This window comes from Sorghum bicolor, chromosome 3 (genome assembly GCF_000003195.3).
Source record: "Sorghum bicolor cultivar BTx623 chromosome 3, Sorghum_bicolor_NCBIv3, whole genome shotgun sequence".
NCBI classification, from domain to species: Eukaryota; Viridiplantae; Streptophyta; class Magnoliopsida; order Poales; family Poaceae; genus Sorghum; species Sorghum bicolor.
Window position 1 is genome coordinate 62,227,998 of NC_012872.2, and position 20,403 is coordinate 62,248,400.

Below are 20,403 nucleotides of genomic sequence, written 5' to 3' on the forward strand. Positions count from 1 at the left end.
ATATCTAGAAAATCTTTATTTATAATCCTTTTTTTTAAAAAAAAAATCGATCATAGCTGTCGGGCGACTTGATCCATTAAATAATTGGATTAGCTTCTTCTGAACACTCAGTGTGCTTATCAGTACGATACGAGCAGTAATTACAAATTAAATTACTGCTACGTCTATGGAGCCGTGTCGGTCAAGGGAACTGGCCAAGTGGGGTAGAATGGCACGGTGCGGTGTGTCAATGTCATTGTGACACGGTACAGTGGGAAAGGAGGAATATCCAGTGATGGTTTCTTCCTTGTACGTTTAGACTTTACGTCCGTTTCAGCCCAAACCTTACTGCATGGGCACGTAGCACGTCACACGCCAACCAAAAAGACTGAAGACTCGTGCCGCCCCATATGCATGTTCCAAATACAGTGTGATCCACCATGCCACTCGTAAAACAGCGTGGAACACAACGCAATATCACATACATAGTGAAAGTTAATTCCAAATATATACTCCCTCCATTTCCCTATGTTTGTCTTTGGACATGAGTAGAATAGGTATTCTCCTCTACAAACCTCGTTAGCTTCTCGAATAGAAACCAAGTCCACGTCGCCTTAAATTCCTCTCTCTCTCTCATATCCAGCCACAAAATGGATAAATCTACCACCCTTCGTCTCATAAAGGGTGTTGTCAACAATGTTTTTTTAGCTAGCTATCTGACAATGTGACATAAAGAGAACATAACAAAGTAGCTCATTAGCGATGAGTTAGTCATCTAACTCGCACTTAACCACAAACCAAGTGTCTCTGGTTGTATGGCCCACTCCAATAATGTCGTATGGCTAGGAAGTTTTTGTTTTGTTTTGTTTTTTCATGTCTATACTCGTGTGGCAGTTTGTTCTGCTCAGTGAGGACATCCTAAAGAAGTAAAAGGTGTTATTTTCACTTTTCAAGAAGTGAGATATTTTTAACATTGACTAGATATATTAGAAAACATTCATATTTATGATGCATACTCAATGTCATTATATAAATTATTGAATTTATTTTTATAACATACTCATTTGGAGATAAATATTGTTATTTTTTTATAAACCTAGTTGTACTGTCACAAACCCCTTTAGTGACACTCTTTTTGAAATGGATGGAATACTCGCCTTTGACAAAGAAATTAAGACATGATATAGCATGACATTATTATTTAAAGAATATTTACTTAAGTTAGAGAGTGAGAATAGTAATATGTATTCGCATTCTTGATATCCTCACTAGACAATATTGTGAAAATGTATTTTCTCAATGCTATGGATGATGACTTAGCAAAAACCAAAGCGGGTACATTTTTGTACAAATTAGTTGTGCTATCACACTATAGCTAGTATCTAAATGGAATGATAGAATGATATAATATAGTTACTTAATTAAACACCCTTTCATTAATATTTTAAAGTATTTAGTTGAGACACATACATTTTGTTAAAAAGGAATGACCATATCAATCTCGAACGTATACTTTCTTTAGAAAATTCTAGAACAATATGTTTTAAATGTTGTGTTGGAGTTTTGTTAAGGAGCGTTAAAACCATAAAACATTAAACATGTTCATGTTTATTATATGTAAACTCATGTTGCTAGCAGTAGCTCACACCATACTAAATACAATAACAACAAGCATAACTGTGAACATCGTATCCACATGTGTTTACTGATCCACAACAAAACACATTGCACCTCAACAACAACAACAACTATGCCACAACGATTCGTGCATTTTTTGTGAATACGTGACCCCTCCTACATCCATTGTTGTCTAAGAAGAAAACCTAGTTGACTCCCATGGACCTACAGTGCAAAAAAAGTTGTCTTATCAATGGTTGACAACTTATAAATTGGACAATAAGGTGATAAAATCTCACTATGAACTTTAACAGTGGGTGTAGGTAGGAGGAGGAGTGAGGGGTTAGAGACTTAGAGGAGGACGAGATCAAAGTAATGGACCAATGGTGGATGGTGGAGTATCTCAATGAAATAGCGGGAGCCTATAGTGGATAAAGATGAGGTGATGGTTTGGTGGAATAATCAAGGATCCTGGAATGATAGTGAGTGGCTGCGCCTACAGGTGGGAAGGACAAAAATAATGGTACATCAATAAATTAGAGATAAAATTTAGACAAATACTAACACATTTGACAATAACATCATATGTCATGTTTTAAGGGCTCGTATAGTTTCACCCTAAGAAACTCACTTATCCAGACATCAACATCAAAGTGAGATCAGAAGCAGGTTCCTTTAGGAGTTGAGGGTTCGGGCTTCGTTTAGTTCGCGAAAAGAAAATTTTATAGGTACTGTAGCACATTTGTAATTATAGTAATTAGTGTCCAATTATAGATTAATTAAACCTAAAAGATCCGTCTCGTAAAATATATACAAACTGTGCAATTAGTTATTTTTTTAATTTATATTTAATGTTCTATGTGTGTGTTCAAACATTTAATGTAATGAGACGAAAAGTTTTTAGTGAGAACTAAAGCCTCATAGTCACATTTGAATACAAAAACTTTTTAAGATTTAGATAGAATCTTGCAGCACATACATAGAGCATTAAATATAGATAGAAGTTAACTAATTGCACAGTTTATAATTTACGAGACGAATCTTTTAAATCCAGTTAGTTCATAGTTAGATAATAATTATCAAATACAAAAAATGTTACCCAAAAGCTTTTCACTGAGGAACTACACAAGGCCTAAATACGGCCTCAAACAAAACAAACACGCTCTGCCATCGTTCGCACTAGTGCATTGCGTCCATAAAATAAATAAAAGCTAACACAAAATCTGAAGCTACCTCACGAAGACACTGCAAGTGTGGATCATTTTCTAAAACCATAATAAATGTATACACGTAGCCCACCACAGTCCAGCCAGCTCTACCCTCACATCGTACGCCGTAAACTATGAACCCACAGCGCTACAGGATGAGCTTGCGGCTTGAGCTCCCGCGCGCAATCAAACAAACCCGCAATTTGTTGGTCTCGTTTGCCCCGAAACAGTCCGCGCGCCGCCGTCAACACGGCGGGGTGGGTGACGATGACGAGGGTTCGTTCCGTGCCCGTGCGCCGCCCAGCTGCTGAGCTGCGCTTGGTCCCGTGGTTTCCCCGTCTCCACCCCGCACGGCGCGGGGCGCGACGCCGAGCCGCGAGGCCAGCGCCCAGCGGTGGGTGCGGAGCCACTAGCGACAACCTGCACGAGAAATACCAATACCACCGGTGTTTTTTAGCGTTTTCCCCTCGCCTCTCCCCCCCAACTCCCGATGCCTCCCCTCTGTAGCTGTACTGCTTGCTCCTCTCAGGCCTTGTTTAGTTCCTAAAAAATTTTGCAAAATTTTTCAGATTTCCCGTCACATCGAATCTTGAGACACATGTATGAAGTATTAAATATAGATAAAAATAAAAACTGATTACACAGTTTGGTCGAAATTGACGAGACGAATCTTTTGAGCCTAGTTAGTCCATGATTGGACATTTTTTGTCAAATACAAACGAAAGTACTACAGTGCCGATTTTGCAAAATTTTTTGGAACTAAACAAGGCCTCAGTCCAGCTATCTCCCATAGACTTCGCACCAACCCCTCTCCAGTGTCGCACACACCAAAGAGGAAAAAAAGGCCTTGTTTTTTCTTCGGAAAAAGGAGAGAGAGAAAATTATACTCCTTCTCTCTCTACTGTCCAGCCGCGGACACCAAGGCAGGCAGGGGCAGGCAGGCGGACAGGGAAGGCAAGAGGCGAGCTCGGCGAAGGCGCGCCAGCTGCTGCATTGCGCTACATTGGGCAGGAGGGCTCGCCGCAGGGGAGGGAGGCTCCGGATCTTGGCGTCTCTGGGGCCGGCCGTAGCTGCCGCGTGCTTCGTTTGGTGGCGCTGCGCCCATTGGCGGGCGGGCGGCCTCGGTCCAGCGCGGGGGCGTGATCTGGCGCGCGCCGCCGACGCCGTTCGAGGTGGGGAGGCCTGGATCTCGAAGCGCTGCTGTCGCTGCCGCGAGACTCTGCAGGGGGCACGGCGTGCTCATCAGTCGCCCAACGCAGTCCGCTGAGCTGCCGACTGCGCCCGGCGGGCGGGAGATCTGGCCCACGGCGCGGCGCTGCAGATCCCCTGCCTGCGCGGGCACGGCTCACTGCTGCTGTGGAGGCTGTTGCGCGCGGCGGTGCCGATGGGCTACGGGTATGTGGATCCCTTCCTGCCCCCGCAGCAGCAGCGGCAGGCGGCGTACGTCGCGCCCCAGGGGGACTTCGGGCAGCCGCAGGCGCAGCCGGCTCCGCGGCCACCGGCTTGCCCGTACTCGTCGTCCGCCTCCGCTCCGCCGGTCTCCGCGACCTACCATTCTTCGCCTCCGGCAACGTCGCCTCCTCCGGTAAGTAGCCCACCTCCGGCGTCCCCTTTGCCGGAGCCATCGCCGCCGCCTCCTGCACCATTGCCGCCGTCGCCGCCGCCGCCGGCATTGTCGCCTCCTCTGCCAGACGCTCCCCCTCCGTCGCTTCCACCGTCACCACTGCCATACCCAACCCCGTCACCGCCTCAAGCCCCGCCGCCCCCGCAGGCGACGGACCAGCCGCGCGTTCAGCCCCGCGTATACCCATCACCGCCACCGCCGTCCCTTCCTCCGCCGCCGCCTCCCACCGTCTCGCCGCCATCGCCGGCTCCATCCAACTCACCATCGCCGTCGCCTGCTCCAGCTGCACAAGCTCCGGCTCCCGCGCGTGTTGCTGCCTATTCGCCTCCCCCGCCAAGAATCGCTCCTCCGCCTCCTCCGCACTATCACGGCAAGTCGCATTACACGCCGCACTCGCCCGTGAAGTCGCACTCGAACTCGACCCATGCAGCTAGTGGCAGCGGCAAGAACATCGAGATATCGAGGGAAGCAGCCACCACCATTGTAGCACTGGCCGGTCTCGCTATGCTCAGCTTTATTGGCGCCACCATTTGGTTCGTCAAGAAAAAGCGCCGGCGCATAGAGCCCCCGGCAGCACTGCCTACTCAGCAACCAGCTCCACCACCACCGCCCAATTACATTCCATCTTCGGCTGGATCCTCACTAGCTTCAGGTAAGAGTGCAAACACTGGTGTTGTTTTTCACGCATTCCCCAATTTTACACATCAAGCTAGTGCTAAGTGTTTGTGCTGGACAGACGGGTTCTACTTGAGATCGCCAGGGTATCCTTTCATGAGGTACAGCACTGGGAGCCATGGTTTTCCATACTCTCCAGCGGACTCTGGGATTGGGTATTCCCATATGCTGTTCACACCAGAGAATTTGGCAGCTATCACAGATGACTTTGCAGAAGAGAACCTTTTGGGCGAAGGTGGATTTGGGTGTGTGTTCAAGGGCATTTTGCCAGATGGGCGCCCAGTCGCCGTGAAGAAGCTCAAGATTGGGAATGGGCAAGGCGAGCGTGAGTTCAAGGCTGAGGTCGATACTATCAGCAGAGTACATCATAGGCATTTGGTTTCTCTAGTAGGCTATTGCATTGCGGAGGGCCAGCGAATGCTTGTTTATGATTTTGTTCCCAACAACACACTCTATTACCACCTCCATGGTGAGGACATTTTTTCTTTCAGTTAATAATATTCTCTAACATTTAATCAATGCCAGCTTCATTTGAACACTCTAATTATTTATTGCTTATGTGACCATTGACTTGACCTCTCAAAACTGCAGTAAGTGAGGCATCACTGGACTGGCGGACAAGGGTTAAGATCGCAGCTGGAGCAGCCCGAGGGATTGGTTACCTCCATGAAGATTGTAATATTTTTACTAAACTATTTCTTCAGCGATCCCCTAATGTTGGATAGTTTTCTTAGTATTTGCTGTTTTTGTTCATTAGGTCATCCACGTATTATTCATAGAGATATTAAATCATCCAATATTTTGTTGGACAACAACTTCGAAGCTCAGGTATGATGTGATTTGCTATATATAAGTCTAGAGGTCAATATTTTGGTATGCTGTTGTGATCATAATTGTTTTCTAAATTTGATATATTCTATGGAAACTATCCAGGTTTCTGATTTTGGACTTGCAAGGTTAGCTGCCGATTCCAATACACATGTCACCACACGTGTCATGGGAACATTTGGGTAAGTAATGAAGCTAATCCACACCATCTTGCAGTTTTCAGAGTTTATTGGCTAATCTATGCCCGATATCTAGTTTAATTTACAGAACTAATATGATATATATCCTCTCCAGGTATTTGGCTCCAGAGTATGCATTATCAGGCAAGTTAACAGCAAAGTCTGATGTATATTCTTTTGGGGTTGTTCTTTTGGAGCTTATTACAGGAAGAAAACCTGTTGATGCTTCTCAGCCGTTGGGAGATGAAAGTCTGGTCGAATGGGTGAGTTTATTTTGTATAATAGTTGGAGTTACTGCATGTCACTAATGTTAGATTCTAAAGTATGCGTAAATTTTATGATTTTTAATCAGTAACCATAGTCATGAGATCGAGATCCACTAATAAATAACATGATCATTTTGTGATACACCAATGGATGTGTCTAGACTTCTTCAAGTTTCGACTGTTGATTTCTTGTTCCACAGGCTGTCGATAGATATCCATTAAGTTGATGTGGAAGTGGAATGCCTCAAAATTTGAGTTCTATCTTGCAGTAGCTAATTCTCTGCTGATGCTTTCACTAGTTTATTCTTTTCCCTTAAAAGCTGAATGGCCATTGTATTTCTTCCATGACATGGGCATTGCTTCTGGTTGTTATCCACTGTATGTTTAATCCTTCCACTGGTCCCAGTTGCATTGCATGTCAACCAAGAGTGATCTGGAGGGAACCAGTTGCTAAAAATTCTAGGAACTGTACCTTTTATAAAGTGGGCAACCAGATTATTCTTCCAGAGTGGCACACAAAAAGTGGCTAGAGTGCTAGGGACTTATTTATTGCAGTCTTCATACTGTGGTTCAGCATGAAAGAAGCTCAGATGGGAACTTCAATGACTCAAGGAGCTTAATGCAGGACCAAAGCAAAACACCAGTTATAACTGTTGCAATCATGAAAGGAGCTGACACATTACACAAATGACACCTAAATTGATCTGAACACATTCCTAAAGAGCACAAGTGTAGATATGCAAACCATAAGGGGAGATGCAAGAATTTTTCCCCGTATGTGGCGTGTCCAAGGATCACCTCTACTCTACTAGGTCTACAAGTCCACAAGTGTTTGATATAGTTAGAAAGATTCTATGTCCTTTACAATAAAGAATATGAGTCCCATATGCAATCAATGAAATCGGTTGTAACAGATACCATGGGGGCTATGTTTGGCTCAATGTGTGTGTATGTGTGTTTCTATTTTTCATTGTGAGAGCTTAGCATTTGAACTTGGATAGGTTTACTGCTGTTATGGTCTTAACTCAACCTTATGCATGTTGGAAAAATTTCAGGCTCGCCCTCTTCTGATGAAGGCAATTGAGCATCGGGAGTTTGGGGACCTTCCTGACCCTAGGATGGAAAACAGGTTCGATGAAAACGAGATGTTTCATATGATCGGAGCTGCAGCTGCATGCATTCGGCATTCTGCAGCAATGAGGCCACGGATGGGGCAGGTAACATATTCTGCAACACCTTTTTCCCCCCTATTCCTGAATGACTGACGACAAAGGATCAAAATGTGACCGTGTCTCATCTCCCAGGTGGTTAGAGCACTAGATAGTTTAGCAGACTCTAATTTGAACAACGGCCTTCAACCCGGACGCAGCGAGGTATTCTTAGAGCCACAATCCGAGGAGATTAGATTGTTCCAGCTGAGGGAATTCGGCAGCCGGGATTGTAGCGACGAGTTGAGCCAAGCAAGCTGGAGAAGCCGAAGAGATTTGTGAACAGATTCGGTACAAGATCATTAACATTCTTTTTGGTCATTCTTTACATGTAATTATCTCTTTTACATGATTCTTTCTTTTTTCTTTTTTTGTTACTCCTCCCTGAGGCAATTCTTGTTCCCGGTGGAATAAATTTTGCATTTTTTCAGGAGATAAGTAAATGAATCCTCTTTTTTTTTTTCCCAGTGAAAGAGTACACAGAAAGTTTTGTTCCTGGCATTCTCAGATAAATACTCCAGTAAACAATCCTGCTCATTGTCTAAAAAGAAGTAAACAATCTTGCTATGCCTCCTCACTGCTTTTGGAGCAGGCTTGGCCAGTTGCTGCCCTTGCACTGCAAGTCTCTGTATAAGGATTAAGTTCGCTGTATACAGGCGTTGTGTTGGGCGGGCACAAGTACAATGATTAGCGGTGCTAATTTTTATTGCTGATGATGAATTGCATGCATCCTACGCTCAATTATTCCCACCCTCCGTTTTGTCCAAAGGCTGGGTGCGGGCACATATCATTGAGATTTGCATAGATCCCCATCCCTCGCGCGTCGATCAGGATCGGTGGTGGATCGCCTTGACGCGGTCGCAATAATTCTTGAGCGGCAGCCACATGATGGAGAACCGGTGGCAGATGGCAATGTCTTACCAAGAAATACGCGTACGAGCTGCGTGGATGGAGGAGCGACCGCTGCACCGCACGTCTGTCGGTCGGTGTCGCTTCCCCCTTTCCTTTTCTTCGCAAAAAAAAAAAAGGGTTGTTTTAGTTCGGCTGTCGTGGGCCACATTGGCTTTTAGCGAGAATCTAATGAAGAGCCCACGTCAGAGGAAAGCCCAATAAAATTGGAGGGCCGAGGGCTGAAGCACGTGTTTCACAAGAAATCGTCGGACAATGTACAGCGTGCCTGGGATTCCGCTCCGCGGGACCGTGGATTGTCCCCACTCCCCCAGTGTAGCAAATTCAGAACCTCAAACCAGCCCACGGCCCATGTGATGATGGTCCAATATCCTTGACAAGCCCACGTCCGGAAAGCTCGCAAGAAAGATCCAGGGGCCCGAGACAAGTCCAACCTTGACGAGGAGCCGCCGAGCCGCCGGACTCGGAGTCCCTCCTGCAGGACACACGTGGCAGCCGCGCCGCAGGTCCGCCGACGGAACTGCGCGTGCGCGCTACCATTCCGCGCCGCGGCGCCACCGTTTTTCCTTTTCCCGGGTCGCCAGTCGCCACGCCGGCCCGGGTGCTAGTCGGTTTGCGCACGAGCCTCCCGTTGTTCGTCTCGAGAGAGAGAGTCAGAGAGAGGAAGCAAAATCGTTCGCGCATCCTCCCTCCAGGGAACCCCAGAGGACGAAGAGATAAGCAGCCGGAGACCGGAGTCGAGCCCACGATCGTCCTTCTTCTCGCCGCCATGGATTTCATGAAGGTGCTCGATCAAACCGTGCGAGAGATGTAAGAACCGCGTTTCTTCTCAAAATTTTTCTTTTTATTTTAAAAGAAATAAAGGACTTTGGTGAACAGCTAGCTCTTCCTTTTCCTTTTTATTTTTCCCTTTATACGCAGAAAGAGGGAGGTGAACCTTAAGGTGCTCAAGGTGCCGGAAATCGAGCAGAAGGTTGGGGTTTTCTTCTATTGGAATCCGCACTCGGTCTAACTTTGATACCCAAATGTTTTCTGGCGCATCGATGTTTTGGGTTCTTAGATTTGTGTAGATTTCGATCACGAGTGTTTCTTCTCGACTGCAGGTTCTAGATGCCACCAGCGACGAGCCATGGGGTCCTCACGGCTCCAACTTGGCTGACATTGCCAGAGCCACCAAAAGATAGTGGGTGCCAAATCTCAGTTTCTTCCCCACCTCACTTGTTCTTAAATTTATTGTAATTCTTTCTATTGTTCTATCATCACTGTTTTTCTGCAGTGATGAATGTGCCATGATCATGAATGTGTTGTGGCAACGGCTGGGGAACACTGGTGCAAATTGGCGCCATGTGTATAAGGTCGGTATTTTTAAGAGAGAAATGATATATGGAGTTAATTGTTGATGAATACACTGTTTAGATTGTTTAATTTCTTCGTACATGATTGCTTGCTTTATCTCATTTACAGGCATTGACTGTGATTGAGTATCTTTTAGCTAATGGAACTGAACGTGTTGTCGATGAAATTATTGACAATAGCTCACAGATTGCGGTATGTGCCATCAGCCTGTTCAATTCAAATTTCACTGCTTATAACACCTGATCTCATCTGATGTTTGCCTTTCGGGAAGAAACTTACAAGTTTCGAGTATGTGGAGCCTAATGGAAAAGATGTTGGGCTCAGCGTTCGAAAGAAGGCTGAAAATGTTCTAGCTACCGTGGATGATAGGGATAAACTTCAGCAAATCAGAGAGAAGGCTGCTGCTACGAGGGATAAGTGAGTCATTCATATCTTACTTACTGATGCAGCATGGTATTCTCTGCAGAAATATCATCTTTACATGGATCATACATGTAGGTACTTTGGTTTGTCATCAACTGGAATAACATACAAGTCAAGCGCAGCATCTGGCAGTGGCAGCTACTCATCTGGTATTCACTATGGGAGCACACAGAGTTCAAAAGAAGCTGACACATCCAGTAATAGCTACAGAGGCAAGGAATGGAGTAACCAAAGTAAAGGATCAATTTCAAATTTTAGAAGTACTAGACAAATGTCGAGAAAAAACACAAACAGTGCAACTAACTATAAGCCAATAAAGGGAGAACGGCGTCACAGGAGGTAACTATTTACTTCAGAATCCCTTCAGTGACCATTTCTTAGATAATTCTTTTCATTGTGATGCATGTCACCCTGAAAGATATGTGGTATGTTGTAGAAATCAAGATTCTCCAACATCACACCTGAAATCATCATCAAATCTTCATTCCACATCTGGAGGAACAATTTCACAGAAAGCAAATGAAGATGACGACGACGACTTCAACCCTCGAGAACCTTCCACATCTGGTTTGTATTCCTCTACTTATGTGGAACATTCTGGTGTTATTGTTGTATTAGAATGGTTGCTTTGTGTTGGTAGACATTGTTATTTTGCTATGTATGTACTGAAGCTTGCGTCAGAATTCTTCTGGTTATTAGTATAATGAGCTCTGGCACGAAGATTTTTCTGTAGATTTATCTCAATTTGACCACATGCATCGTTTTGTTGTTAGACATTATACTTATCTCTACCTTTAAAATGCATCAGGAACAGCTAATGTTAGCTCTAATCATATGGATCTCTTTGGACCAAGTTTAATGGATGACCTTGTGGACACCACTGCATCTACTTCTAGAGCTCTGCCACGTGCTGGAACTGCTTCTGTGCCAGAAGTTGATTTATTTGCTAATGCAGATTTCCATTATGCTACTCCAGCAACTGGTTCTCACGCACAGGTTTACCCTAGTATAGTATCTAGTGGTACCTTTTTAATAATTCACTTCATTTTACATATCTTGCGGTTGTTTATGTTGTACCCTACATAAATATGATACAAAAGGGCGCGCTTGCTGCAGCCTTTTGCAGCTGCAGCTGTGGCTGCAAACAGCAAACTGGTTCAGCATGCAGCCGCAGCCGAAAAAAATCATAGACAAGCAGGCTGAAAATCTTCTCATGGCAAATGAATATCACACTTCAGAAGGACGTAACTTGAGGACCCACTTTTTCAGTGACACAAGAAAGTAGAATCTGTTCACGGCAAATGAACAATATATCCTAATTATATTGACTATGTGATCAACACTTTACAAACTTGATTAATGAAATACTTGATGATTACAATTGCTTACTATGTTAACATCAGTTTCCTAACTGCCCCTTCCTGGATGTTATCACAGGACATTATTGATCTATTTGCAGGCAGATCATCATTTGCTGATTCCATCAATTCAGATACAGAATTCTCAGGACGCGGAAATAATAAATCCTCAGAGCATAATCCATCTTGCCTTGCACATTCTTCAGCCTCTGTTTTCTATCCCTTCCAACCATCCTTTGCAACATCATTCCCTTCAGACACAGAGTTCTCAGCGCATGACATCCCAGGCAAATCTAAAAACTCAATTCACCAGCATTCCATTGCTGCAGATTTTGATCCTTTTGCTGCAATTGCAGTGAGGAATCTTGATGGATCTGACTCCGATCTATTCTCTTCAAATACAGGTTCAGGTCTTAATGAACCAAGACATGATCCTCCTGTAAGTGTGAAAAGTTCCGATCATAGTCCTTTAGAGGAGCTGAATTTTGGTGCCTTCACTTCACGTACCGAATTGCCTAAAGCAAGTGCTGTCAAATCCTTGAACAAATCACCCACAAAGCTGGAGCCGGCGTCAATGTCAACATCAAAAACAGATGTGAAGAAAGGATCCTTTGAGGTCAAGTCTGGCATATGGGCTGATTCTTTGAGTCGTGGCCTGATTGATTTGAACATAACTGCCCGTATGTACTTCTATAACCCATTTTCTTTTATATGAATGTATTTGGTGGGCCCTCTGCATCTCTGCTTTCACAGAAACTTTATTAGCTTTATGCATATATCATGCATGAGTTATAGTTCCTGCTCCGTACATACGAAAATTGCAAACTATATATATCATGAGTTGCAATCCTAGTTCTGCACATGTAAAGTTATAATTTCTCTATTAGTAGGAACGATGAGGAACATATTTCAAGATTGTACTTTGTGTATTCTTTTACATATAAAAAGATGCCTTATACAATTAAGCAGGCTAGATTACTCTCGTTACAGTAGTTTATGAATGTTTTTATAGCTTATGAGTGTTCATCATTATATGCAGCAAAGAAGGTCCATCATTCAGATATCGGGATTGTTGGGAAAATGAGTAACGGATCTGAGGAGGAAGCCTCAGCTGCTCCATGGTACATGGGGGCAACTATGCTCGATGGATAAGGCCTTGGCAGTTCTGGGCTTCTGGCTTTCCGTCGTCCATATGAACCAATGGTGTTGGTGGAGCAGAGATTTCTAGCATCAGCAGTTTGGAGACATCTAGTGATCTTTCATCAAGATGTTCTACTTTGCCTTTGAGAGTGAACATGTCTTCCTATCCATGCTCTGTTGCTCTTGTAGAGTTGCAATATCTGATTTCTGGACCATACCTGTCCTGTACTACAGTGTATTCTAGAGATTTTAGAATAAATGAAAGAATACAAAAGACATATCCTTACCTTATTAGTAGGATTTCCTTTTTCTCTTCCCATTCGGACTTCTACGGGTACGTTACCTTATTATTTTCTAATCAGACGTTATCATTAGCGTTAGCATTGTTAATAGAGTTTGGTTGATAAATGACAAGTAATGACATAATAACTACCAATTTTGTGCTACTATTTAATGCAGAACCATCTTTCATTCCTAAAAATCTCTTATATTTGGTTATAATTTTTAAATGTTCGAATGTAAGCATGTTCTCTTGAGCTTATTAGCTGAATCTGCCAGTCATCAGTAGTGTTTTTCTCTCACAATAAATAGCTGAATCTGCCAGTCATCAGTAGTGTTTTTCTCTCACAATAAATCAACCTCATAGCTTATCAGCCAAACGAACAAACAAGCAACTTGAGGAAAACACTACTGTAGACAAATCATTACATGAAAGGAGAATCAACAAATTCATGTTATATACCTATCATGATACTTACATGGTGCTAAAGAAAAGGTTAAACTGCACCGCGACAATGCATTCTACAGTCATCGTTGTGTGACGTGCCCGGCGGCGGGCGCGACGTGCATGGCAAAAACTAGCACACGCGACCACCTCTCGATCACTTCCAGAACCTCTTCCGCCTCTCCTTGCCCTTCTCCTTGTTCTCCGTGCACGCCTCCCCCGCCTTGCGTCTATCTGGAGATGCCGTGTCCGCGGCCCCGGCGGGCTGCTTGATCACCTTCTTGTCCCGCGTGAAGGACCGGAACGCGAACAGCCTCGACTTGGAGGCAGCCACTACGTCCCGCTTCATCACGCTCGCGCCCGCCTGCGTCCCGTGCATTGGGCTCCCGCGGCCGTCGGCGCTCTGCGTGTCGGACCCCTCCGAGTCGTGCACCGGCGGCGGCGGCGGCGTGGTGCAGCCTTCGGGCTTCGCGGTGTCAATGTCGACGTCCGCCGGCTCCATCTCGGCCGCCTGCGCGTGCTCGGTTCGCGGCGCCGGCGCCACGTCGCGTTCTGGCGTGTCCGGTGGTGCCGCGGGCCGCGAGGCGTTTGTTCCGGGAATCGGCTTCACCTCCGCCTGCGCCAGGGTTCCACCTGTAACGTCGGGCACCGCGGTTTCTGCTTCTTCGTTCGCCTGCTCCTCCTGATCGCGTGGAGCTGCACCGGCGTCGTCCGCATTGACGGATTCAGGTGCCCTCGCGTTGTCGACGTCCGGTCTTGCAGGTTGTGGCACAGGAACATCGGTTGCCGGCTGCTGTGGTGGTTTCTGCGCTTCGACGCCGTCGGTGCCTTCTCCCCATGCAAAAACGTAGGGCCATCAGGCATCAGGGAAGAACTGAGCATGGAAACCTGCTGACCAAGCGCAACCACCACCGACGTGCAGAACAGTGGGACGAAAATAAGAGACAACTTGAGGACAACATGAACAAAGAGGATCATGGTCCATGGACGATCGACGGCTAGTTTGGTGGGACACGGGACGATACATTGAGCAGCGGAAGGTAACCTCTCGTGATATTGTCACGCCTGAGACACGGTCACAGGAAACTTTCTAGCAGAAGAGCCGTTTACTCACACCAGAGTACCTGTTGTGGCCACAGCCTTGCTTCAGATGAAGCGCAACGGCAGCGGATGGAGGCCGGCACATTCGACCAACACAAGCAAATTGCAGAGCACTGGTACACGTTTACTAACGCAAATACACACACTATGAAACTTTTATTACGTGGATTCTGTTCCGATGCAAATGGAAGCAAAACTCATCGAATTCGCAGTTTTGGCCTACTGACCTCAGTCAGTTTGCAACAGCTACTGTACACAACAAAGAGCCGTCAAAAGCATACTTATTTCTCACCATTTGCCAACGCTGGTGCAGATTGGTTCTTCGCATTGGCCGCCTTATCGGCTTCTCTTGCCGCGTCGATGTCCTTCTGGCTCAGGAAACTCGGCTGGTTGGTTGAAGACAGCAGCCTCGCCCACATCCTGTCAGTTATCCTCACCTTGTTCCTTGTAGATGTCACCCTCTGTGGTCAGAATAAATTTAGTCATATAGATTGCAAAAGTAACATTACGAGAGACAGGGAAGAATTTTGTCTCTCCCATATGGAAGCAACTCTCTTCCTGCCAGAACACATATCACAACTCTCTTTGGAAGCAAATATACAAAAGAAATTTTAGTTAAGCTTCAATGTCTACCAAGGTGCCCTGGAAATTCAAACCTAGTGCAGTGCAATGTGATTGCTACTGGTTAGTGTAGATTCCTTATGTGCTTGTTCAATCGAGCACAACACTTGTTCAGCACTACACTGAATTGAATTCATTTCTTTTCGGGTATGCAGCGAGCAAGACTGTCAAAATGTACCGAAAAAGTTCAGGCATCTAAGGATTACATGAAGCTACTGTCCTTGGATACTTCTGGTCGCATGTTTGTGTGCTTGGTGAAACTTTGTAATTTCTATTAAAGGGTGTGTTATAAGGGTGTCTCAGGGTTCGGGAGCTTCCTCCCTTTCAATTGTATTTCCCTTTCTTCCCAATGAAATTATATACAGCTCCTGCATATTCCGAGAATGAAAAAAAAAGCCCGAAAGAGGCAATACTAATATTATCCCTGTTTATGAAAGGGATGCAGAAAGTTACTCACATGAAATGGTATATATGCATGCCTGCCATTAACCATTCCGACTGTAAAGCTGTATCCTGCCATTGCACCATGAATGGCACTATGTGCGAGCAGTGTGCAATAGACATTGTCTGATGCATTGCTTGGAATAGCACGGATCATGTAGGTTGGATCTACATAAAAAAAGGGCAGGCACTTCCTCAGATTCCTTGACACACTATAAATTACAAACTAACACTGTGTTGACCAAGTAAACAGAAGATGATTACCTATGTATTTAATAGTCATCTCCATCTTCTTGCTCTTGCAATAATCCTACAAAGCAATAATGCAACAGCAAAGAATTGTTCAGAGAAACTTTGGAGCAACACCACAGAAACACTAATCAGTGACTCGTTTCAGAAACAATACAAAGTCACACAAACTTTTTCCCTTGGACATTAGGTTGCTAAACCTATCAGCAGTTTCATTTTTACTTGCCTAAGGTAGACTTGTTACAAACCCAAGACATGTCACAGCCATGTGTACATTCTTGTAGTTTTAGTGAAAATTAGAAAGTTGCGCACAAAGTGCATGTCAAACTGCCATTTCAAGCAACAATAGTTACAAAAGGTGGAATCAAGATGGAGTATAGTGATGAAAATGGGCTAATAGGAATGTACCTTAATCTTGTGAGTCAACCAGAGACCAACATCAAGAAGCAGCTTATTTCCAGATGCATCTTGCTGATCTGCAGCAGGTATACTTTGAGCAATAAGATCCTGTCCAGCTCCCTCCGCCACAACAATAACCATGTGGTTGTTCTCCTTCAACCTCCTATCTATATACTCAAATAGTCCACCCTCCCCTTCCAAATAAAAGGGTGACTCAGGAATCAAGCAGCAGTCCTACATAAGATAGACATGAATAATTAGGTCCATTTTCAAAGAAGATTATGAATATTTAGTGATTATACTTACAAAGTGACAGAATTCAAAAGGGTAACAGGGCCAAATATGTAAAATAGGACACTTGAAGAAACTAGAGAATATTGACTGGATTAGGCATAAATAGAAGGCATTAACTCACCACATCTCTGCTTGCAAGAGTAGCATACATGGCAATAAACCCTGAATCATAAAGGAAGTATCACAGTAAGGGCAACACAATGAAAGATTTAAACGAAAAAAAACTATTACGCTTTGACAAAAGGTGAACATTCTTCAGTTTGTAGGCAGGAAAACTAACCACTATAGCGACCCATAAGCTTCACTAACCCTATCCCATTTTCAGCACTTGAAGCTTCCACATGAGCTGCATTGATGGCACGCTGGGCTTCTTCTACAGCAGTATCAAAACCAAATGACTTGTCTATAACCTGACAATGTATATACAAATAATCAGCATACTCCAGGTCTCTGCACTACAGTCTCTCAAATCAAGAGGTAAGCAACAAAAGCATATATGCAAGCTGAAAAAAGAACAAGTAGCCAAATTACCGCTATATCATTATCAATAGTCTTGGGAATACCAGCAACAGCTACATGTAGACCACGTCTCCGAATTTCCTGCGGTAATTTTAAAAACAGAGCATAATAAAAAACTAACTTCTGGATTACAATTCTTCGCGCTATTTGTCAATAAAAACACTTAACTATACATATACATAAATTGAGCACATTCAAAATCACTACTGCTCGAGTGCACTGAACAGACATCACAGAAATGCACAGATGACATGGTTTGACAGTATCTGAAGTTCTGAACCACGTATGACAGACATACTCATGAGAATGATCACCTTGTAAATCTCATATGCACCCTTCTGAGTTCCATCTCCTCCTATAATGTACACCTAGATGTGGTAAAGAAGAACATTTACTCAGCGTCCAAAATAAGAGTTATGCAAAGACACACTAATCAGCAAGCATATACCTGATTAATTCCACGATCTTGAATGTTGTCAACGATCTTTTTGGTATCATGGCCACCTCGTGATGTTCCAAGAACCGTACCACCTCGTTTGTGGATATCATTCACACTCTTTGGTGTCATGGGAAGATAATTGCTCGAATAGAACCCCTTGTACCCATTCTGCAAAATTCCTTACAACATGTTACATGATGACAGACGTTTCATGGATAGACTACAACATGTTACATGTTACATGTTACATGTTACATGTTACTGATTCACTGCAATCATGATGCACACATTGTCATGGCAAAACCACTAGCTGGCACAAAGTTCATAACAATTGGTAATGTGCATCATAAAAATTGTGCTACTATATCAGACAATAAAATCTGAAGATTCCAGAACCTGCAACTATTTCATTACAATGCAACCAAAATGAATTCTTGACTTTAAATTTGCAAAATTCGTATTTATTTATTGCAAGAGTTTTACATGCCAAATATCAAGACTCAACATCTTTTTCCATCAACAAGAAAGAAAGAAAGGACCATTTGACTATGCGGAAAGAATAGTAACACATTATAATATCCAGCATCGATAATTCGATATAAGTAATCTGGAATGAATCAAACCTGTATTCCAAAGACATTGCTAACGTTGTACATGTGGGACAAGCCACACACCAACTCTCTGATGACAGTATTGAGCCCAGGGCAAAGGCCTCCACAGGTTACAATGCAAGCTTTCACTTCTTCTGACTCAAAATACACCTGAGAGTTGAATATTTAAGTTATACTATATGAAAATAATGCATTGCTCACAAATGGTATAGGTGTATAACTGTGTCGAAGGTGTCATACCCTCTGACGAGGTCCAGCACGACGGAAGTGAACTCCTCGCGGACTGTTCTTCTGAACAACCACCTGTGGTAGCACAAAGAACATGTCATTTCACCAATCACCACTCAAACAAACAACGCTGACATTCAGAACAATCACATCTGATATTATTTTACCTTTTCAGGGACTGTATCATCTGCATTGACAAAATATTGCCTGGTGAATGTGTGCATAGAAAGTTCAGTTTGGCAGATTGCACAACTAGAATGATTAGAGGTTATCAGAAAGAAGCAGAGAAGTCAAATAGAAAGAAATCCTCACTTGACAGTTGAATACGCCGGATGATCTTGCAAAGGATTAGGAAAAGTCTGCCATGAGAATCAAACAGGGAAACTATTAGACTAACCCTTACGATGTCACCTCGAAAACGACTTCATTTTAATTTGAACTTAAACCAAAAATAGACAAGTAAACAGGTGAAATGCCATGTTCCTGTGAATTTGACACGTAGATGATTGAGATCAGCGAGGACAGGTTGCCAACTAATATAAGTAATTTGACAGGTTGCCGACAAGTACAAGCAATTCCTTCCAGAAGCATGGAAACAAGAAATCTAAGAACAGAACCTAATAACACAAAGTCATAGACGCAAGGAGACATGAGATCCACACGACAGTCTAAAATTTCGATACGAGACGAGTGATATTACATTTTTTGTTGGATCATAGTAGTACACAAGCTAAACGAGTTGTCTGCACGCTGACGCCTGACAAGAGTCGAAACTGCCACATCATAGAATTATTTAAAACTGCAGCTCGCGCGTCGACCAATCCCCAAACACATAAACTCCACGACTTTTTTTTAAAAAAAAAATGGTACCGAGCCCACGACGATGCCAATTCCATCATTGCAATTCGTAGTATCACTAGCATTTTTCACCGAGGAACAACAGATCTGGCAACGGGGCAACCACAGAGCACGGGAGGGGGTTGCGGCGCTCACGGGGAGGTCCGGGAGGTAGTCGGTGAGGTGCGGGACGTCGTCGAGCACGTATCCGAAGTCACCCTCCTCGATTTTGACGAAGGCGGCGTCATCATCGTGGAGTGCCATGGTGGACGCGTTCCGCAGCGCGCGGAGGTTCGGGTACGAGTCGCGGGAGATCCGGACGCACGTTGCCGAGAACGGCAACGCCGCCTTCCCTGGCGCCTGCTCCTGGTACGGCCGCTGCGCCGGGGAGTCGTGGTCCGCCTCCACCCCCACGCCCAACCCGGCCTCCGCCACCGCCGCCGCCTCCTTCTCCTCCTCCTCCTCCTCCTTGGGCAGGATGATGTGGGACGACGCCATTGGAGAAGCCTGAACTCCCCCCGACTCTCTAGAAGCCTCGCGATCGAGCTCCACTGCTCGGCTGTGGATGCGTGGATCTCCCGCGGGGGTACAAAAGAATCCGACGGGGAAGAACAAGCGTGGGTTTAAAATAGTCGGCGAGGGGCGAAGCGTGGAGAAGGGGAAAGGGGAGAATGGTCTCGAGTTCTGGAGGGAAGGGTGGTTTCCGGTTTGATGTGATGGTTTCTGCTGTCCGCAGTCCGCGAGAGGGTGGGTGACGGCGACGCCGGCGTTGCTGATGATGAAAGTGGCGGCCGCGTAGGAGGTGAGTCTTTCTGTGGTTTCTTCTTCGGATGATTGTTTATAAGGTTGACTGATTTTTGGATTTTGTACAGATATGTATATAGCCTTTAAATAGATGGATGATTAGGTAGCTAACTTAAGCTGTGCGTCTGTCATCTATAGAGAGTCTCACTAACTATAACCGGCATTATTTGCTGTGTTTTATCATTTCTTTTTTTGATAGGTTGAAGAATCAAATGTATATCTACGTATCTTATATTTTACAAAAAGAAAAAACAAGCCATCCACATTAGCGGCTCATTAGCACGTGCAATTATGATAGTTATTTATTCATTCAAACTATTTACGACATCTACTAGCATGTCTATCTTTTCATGCAAGTTATCAACG

General features: G+C 44.4%; 3 protein-coding genes across 4 annotated transcripts; 2 read left to right on the forward strand and 1 right to left on the reverse strand.

Annotated features, from left to right (window-relative positions):
- LOC8075547 (proline-rich receptor-like protein kinase PERK9) lies at positions 3,617-8,151 on the forward strand. The gene is made up of 8 exons (XM_002456282.2): positions 3,617-5,080; positions 5,165-5,572; positions 5,695-5,778; positions 5,861-5,931; positions 6,037-6,113; positions 6,226-6,373; positions 7,432-7,593; positions 7,681-8,151. Exons 1-8 carry the CDS (start codon positions 4,189-4,191, stop codon positions 7,864-7,866), a joined length of 2,028 nt encoding a protein of 675 aa, XP_002456327.1. The 5' UTR covers positions 3,617-4,188; the 3' UTR covers positions 7,867-8,151.
- Positions 8,957-13,089, forward strand: LOC8062160 (clathrin interactor EPSIN 1). 2 transcript variants are annotated; one of them, XM_021458081.1, is made up of 12 exons: positions 8,957-9,303; positions 9,415-9,466; positions 9,597-9,676; positions 9,770-9,848; positions 9,958-10,041; positions 10,121-10,266; positions 10,348-10,611; positions 10,709-10,839; positions 11,081-11,268; positions 11,710-11,917; positions 12,035-12,310; positions 12,670-13,089. In XM_021458081.1, the coding sequence occupies exons 1-12, from the start codon at positions 9,263-9,265 to the stop codon at positions 12,780-12,782; spliced, it is 1,662 nt and encodes a 553-aa protein (XP_021313756.1). In that variant the 5' UTR covers positions 8,957-9,262; the 3' UTR covers positions 12,783-13,089. The 2 variants fall into 2 exon arrangements, with proteins under 2 accessions (XP_021313756.1, XP_021313757.1); XM_021458082.1 differs by lacking the exons at positions 8,957-9,303; positions 9,415-9,466 and having other exon boundaries at positions 9,614-9,676; positions 10,132-10,266.
- On the reverse strand, positions 14,699-20,043 carry LOC8062161 (ATP-dependent 6-phosphofructokinase 6). Its single transcript, XM_002458415.2, has 14 exons — positions 19,390-20,043; positions 18,709-18,755; positions 18,564-18,603; positions 18,409-18,471; positions 18,181-18,318; positions 17,567-17,725; positions 17,433-17,486; positions 17,131-17,199; positions 16,880-17,009; positions 16,721-16,761; positions 16,315-16,539; positions 15,922-15,967; positions 15,674-15,825; positions 14,699-15,056 (listed from the first exon to the last, which is right to left on the reverse strand). Exons 1-14 carry the CDS (start codon positions 19,729-19,731, stop codon positions 14,877-14,879), a joined length of 1,686 nt encoding a protein of 561 aa, XP_002458460.1. The 5' UTR covers positions 19,732-20,043; the 3' UTR covers positions 14,699-14,876.

Coding starts and splice junctions, on each gene's coding strand:
- LOC8075547 (XM_002456282.2), top strand. CDS start 4,189: ATGGGCTACGGGTATGTGGATCCCTTCCTGCCCCCGCAGCAGCAGCGG. Junction 5,081..5,164: donor TGGATCCTCACTAGCTTCAG/GTAAGAGTGCAA, acceptor TGTGCTGGACAG/ACGGGTTCTACTTGAGATCG. Junction 5,779..5,860: donor TGGTTACCTCCATGAAGATT/GTAATATTTTTA, acceptor TTTGTTCATTAG/GTCATCCACGTATTATTCAT.
- LOC8062160 (XM_021458081.1), top strand. CDS start 9,263: ATGGATTTCATGAAGGTGCTCGATCAAACCGTGCGAGAGAT. Junction 10,612..10,708: donor GGAGAACGGCGTCACAGGAG/GTAACTATTTAC, acceptor GGTATGTTGTAG/AAATCAAGATTCTCCAACAT. Junction 10,840..11,080: donor TCGAGAACCTTCCACATCTG/GTTTGTATTCCT, acceptor AAAATGCATCAG/GAACAGCTAATGTTAGCTCT.
- LOC8062161 (XM_002458415.2), bottom strand. CDS start 19,731: ATGGCGTCGTCCCACATCATCCTGCCCAAGGAGGAGGAGGAGGAGGAG. Junction 18,472..18,563: donor ATGATACAGTCCCTGAAAAG/GTAAAATAATAT, acceptor GTGCTACCACAG/GTGGTTGTTCAGAAGAACAG. Junction 18,319..18,408: donor GTGCTGGACCTCGTCAGAGG/GTATGACACCTT, acceptor TTCAACTCTCAG/GTGTATTTTGAGTCAGAAGA.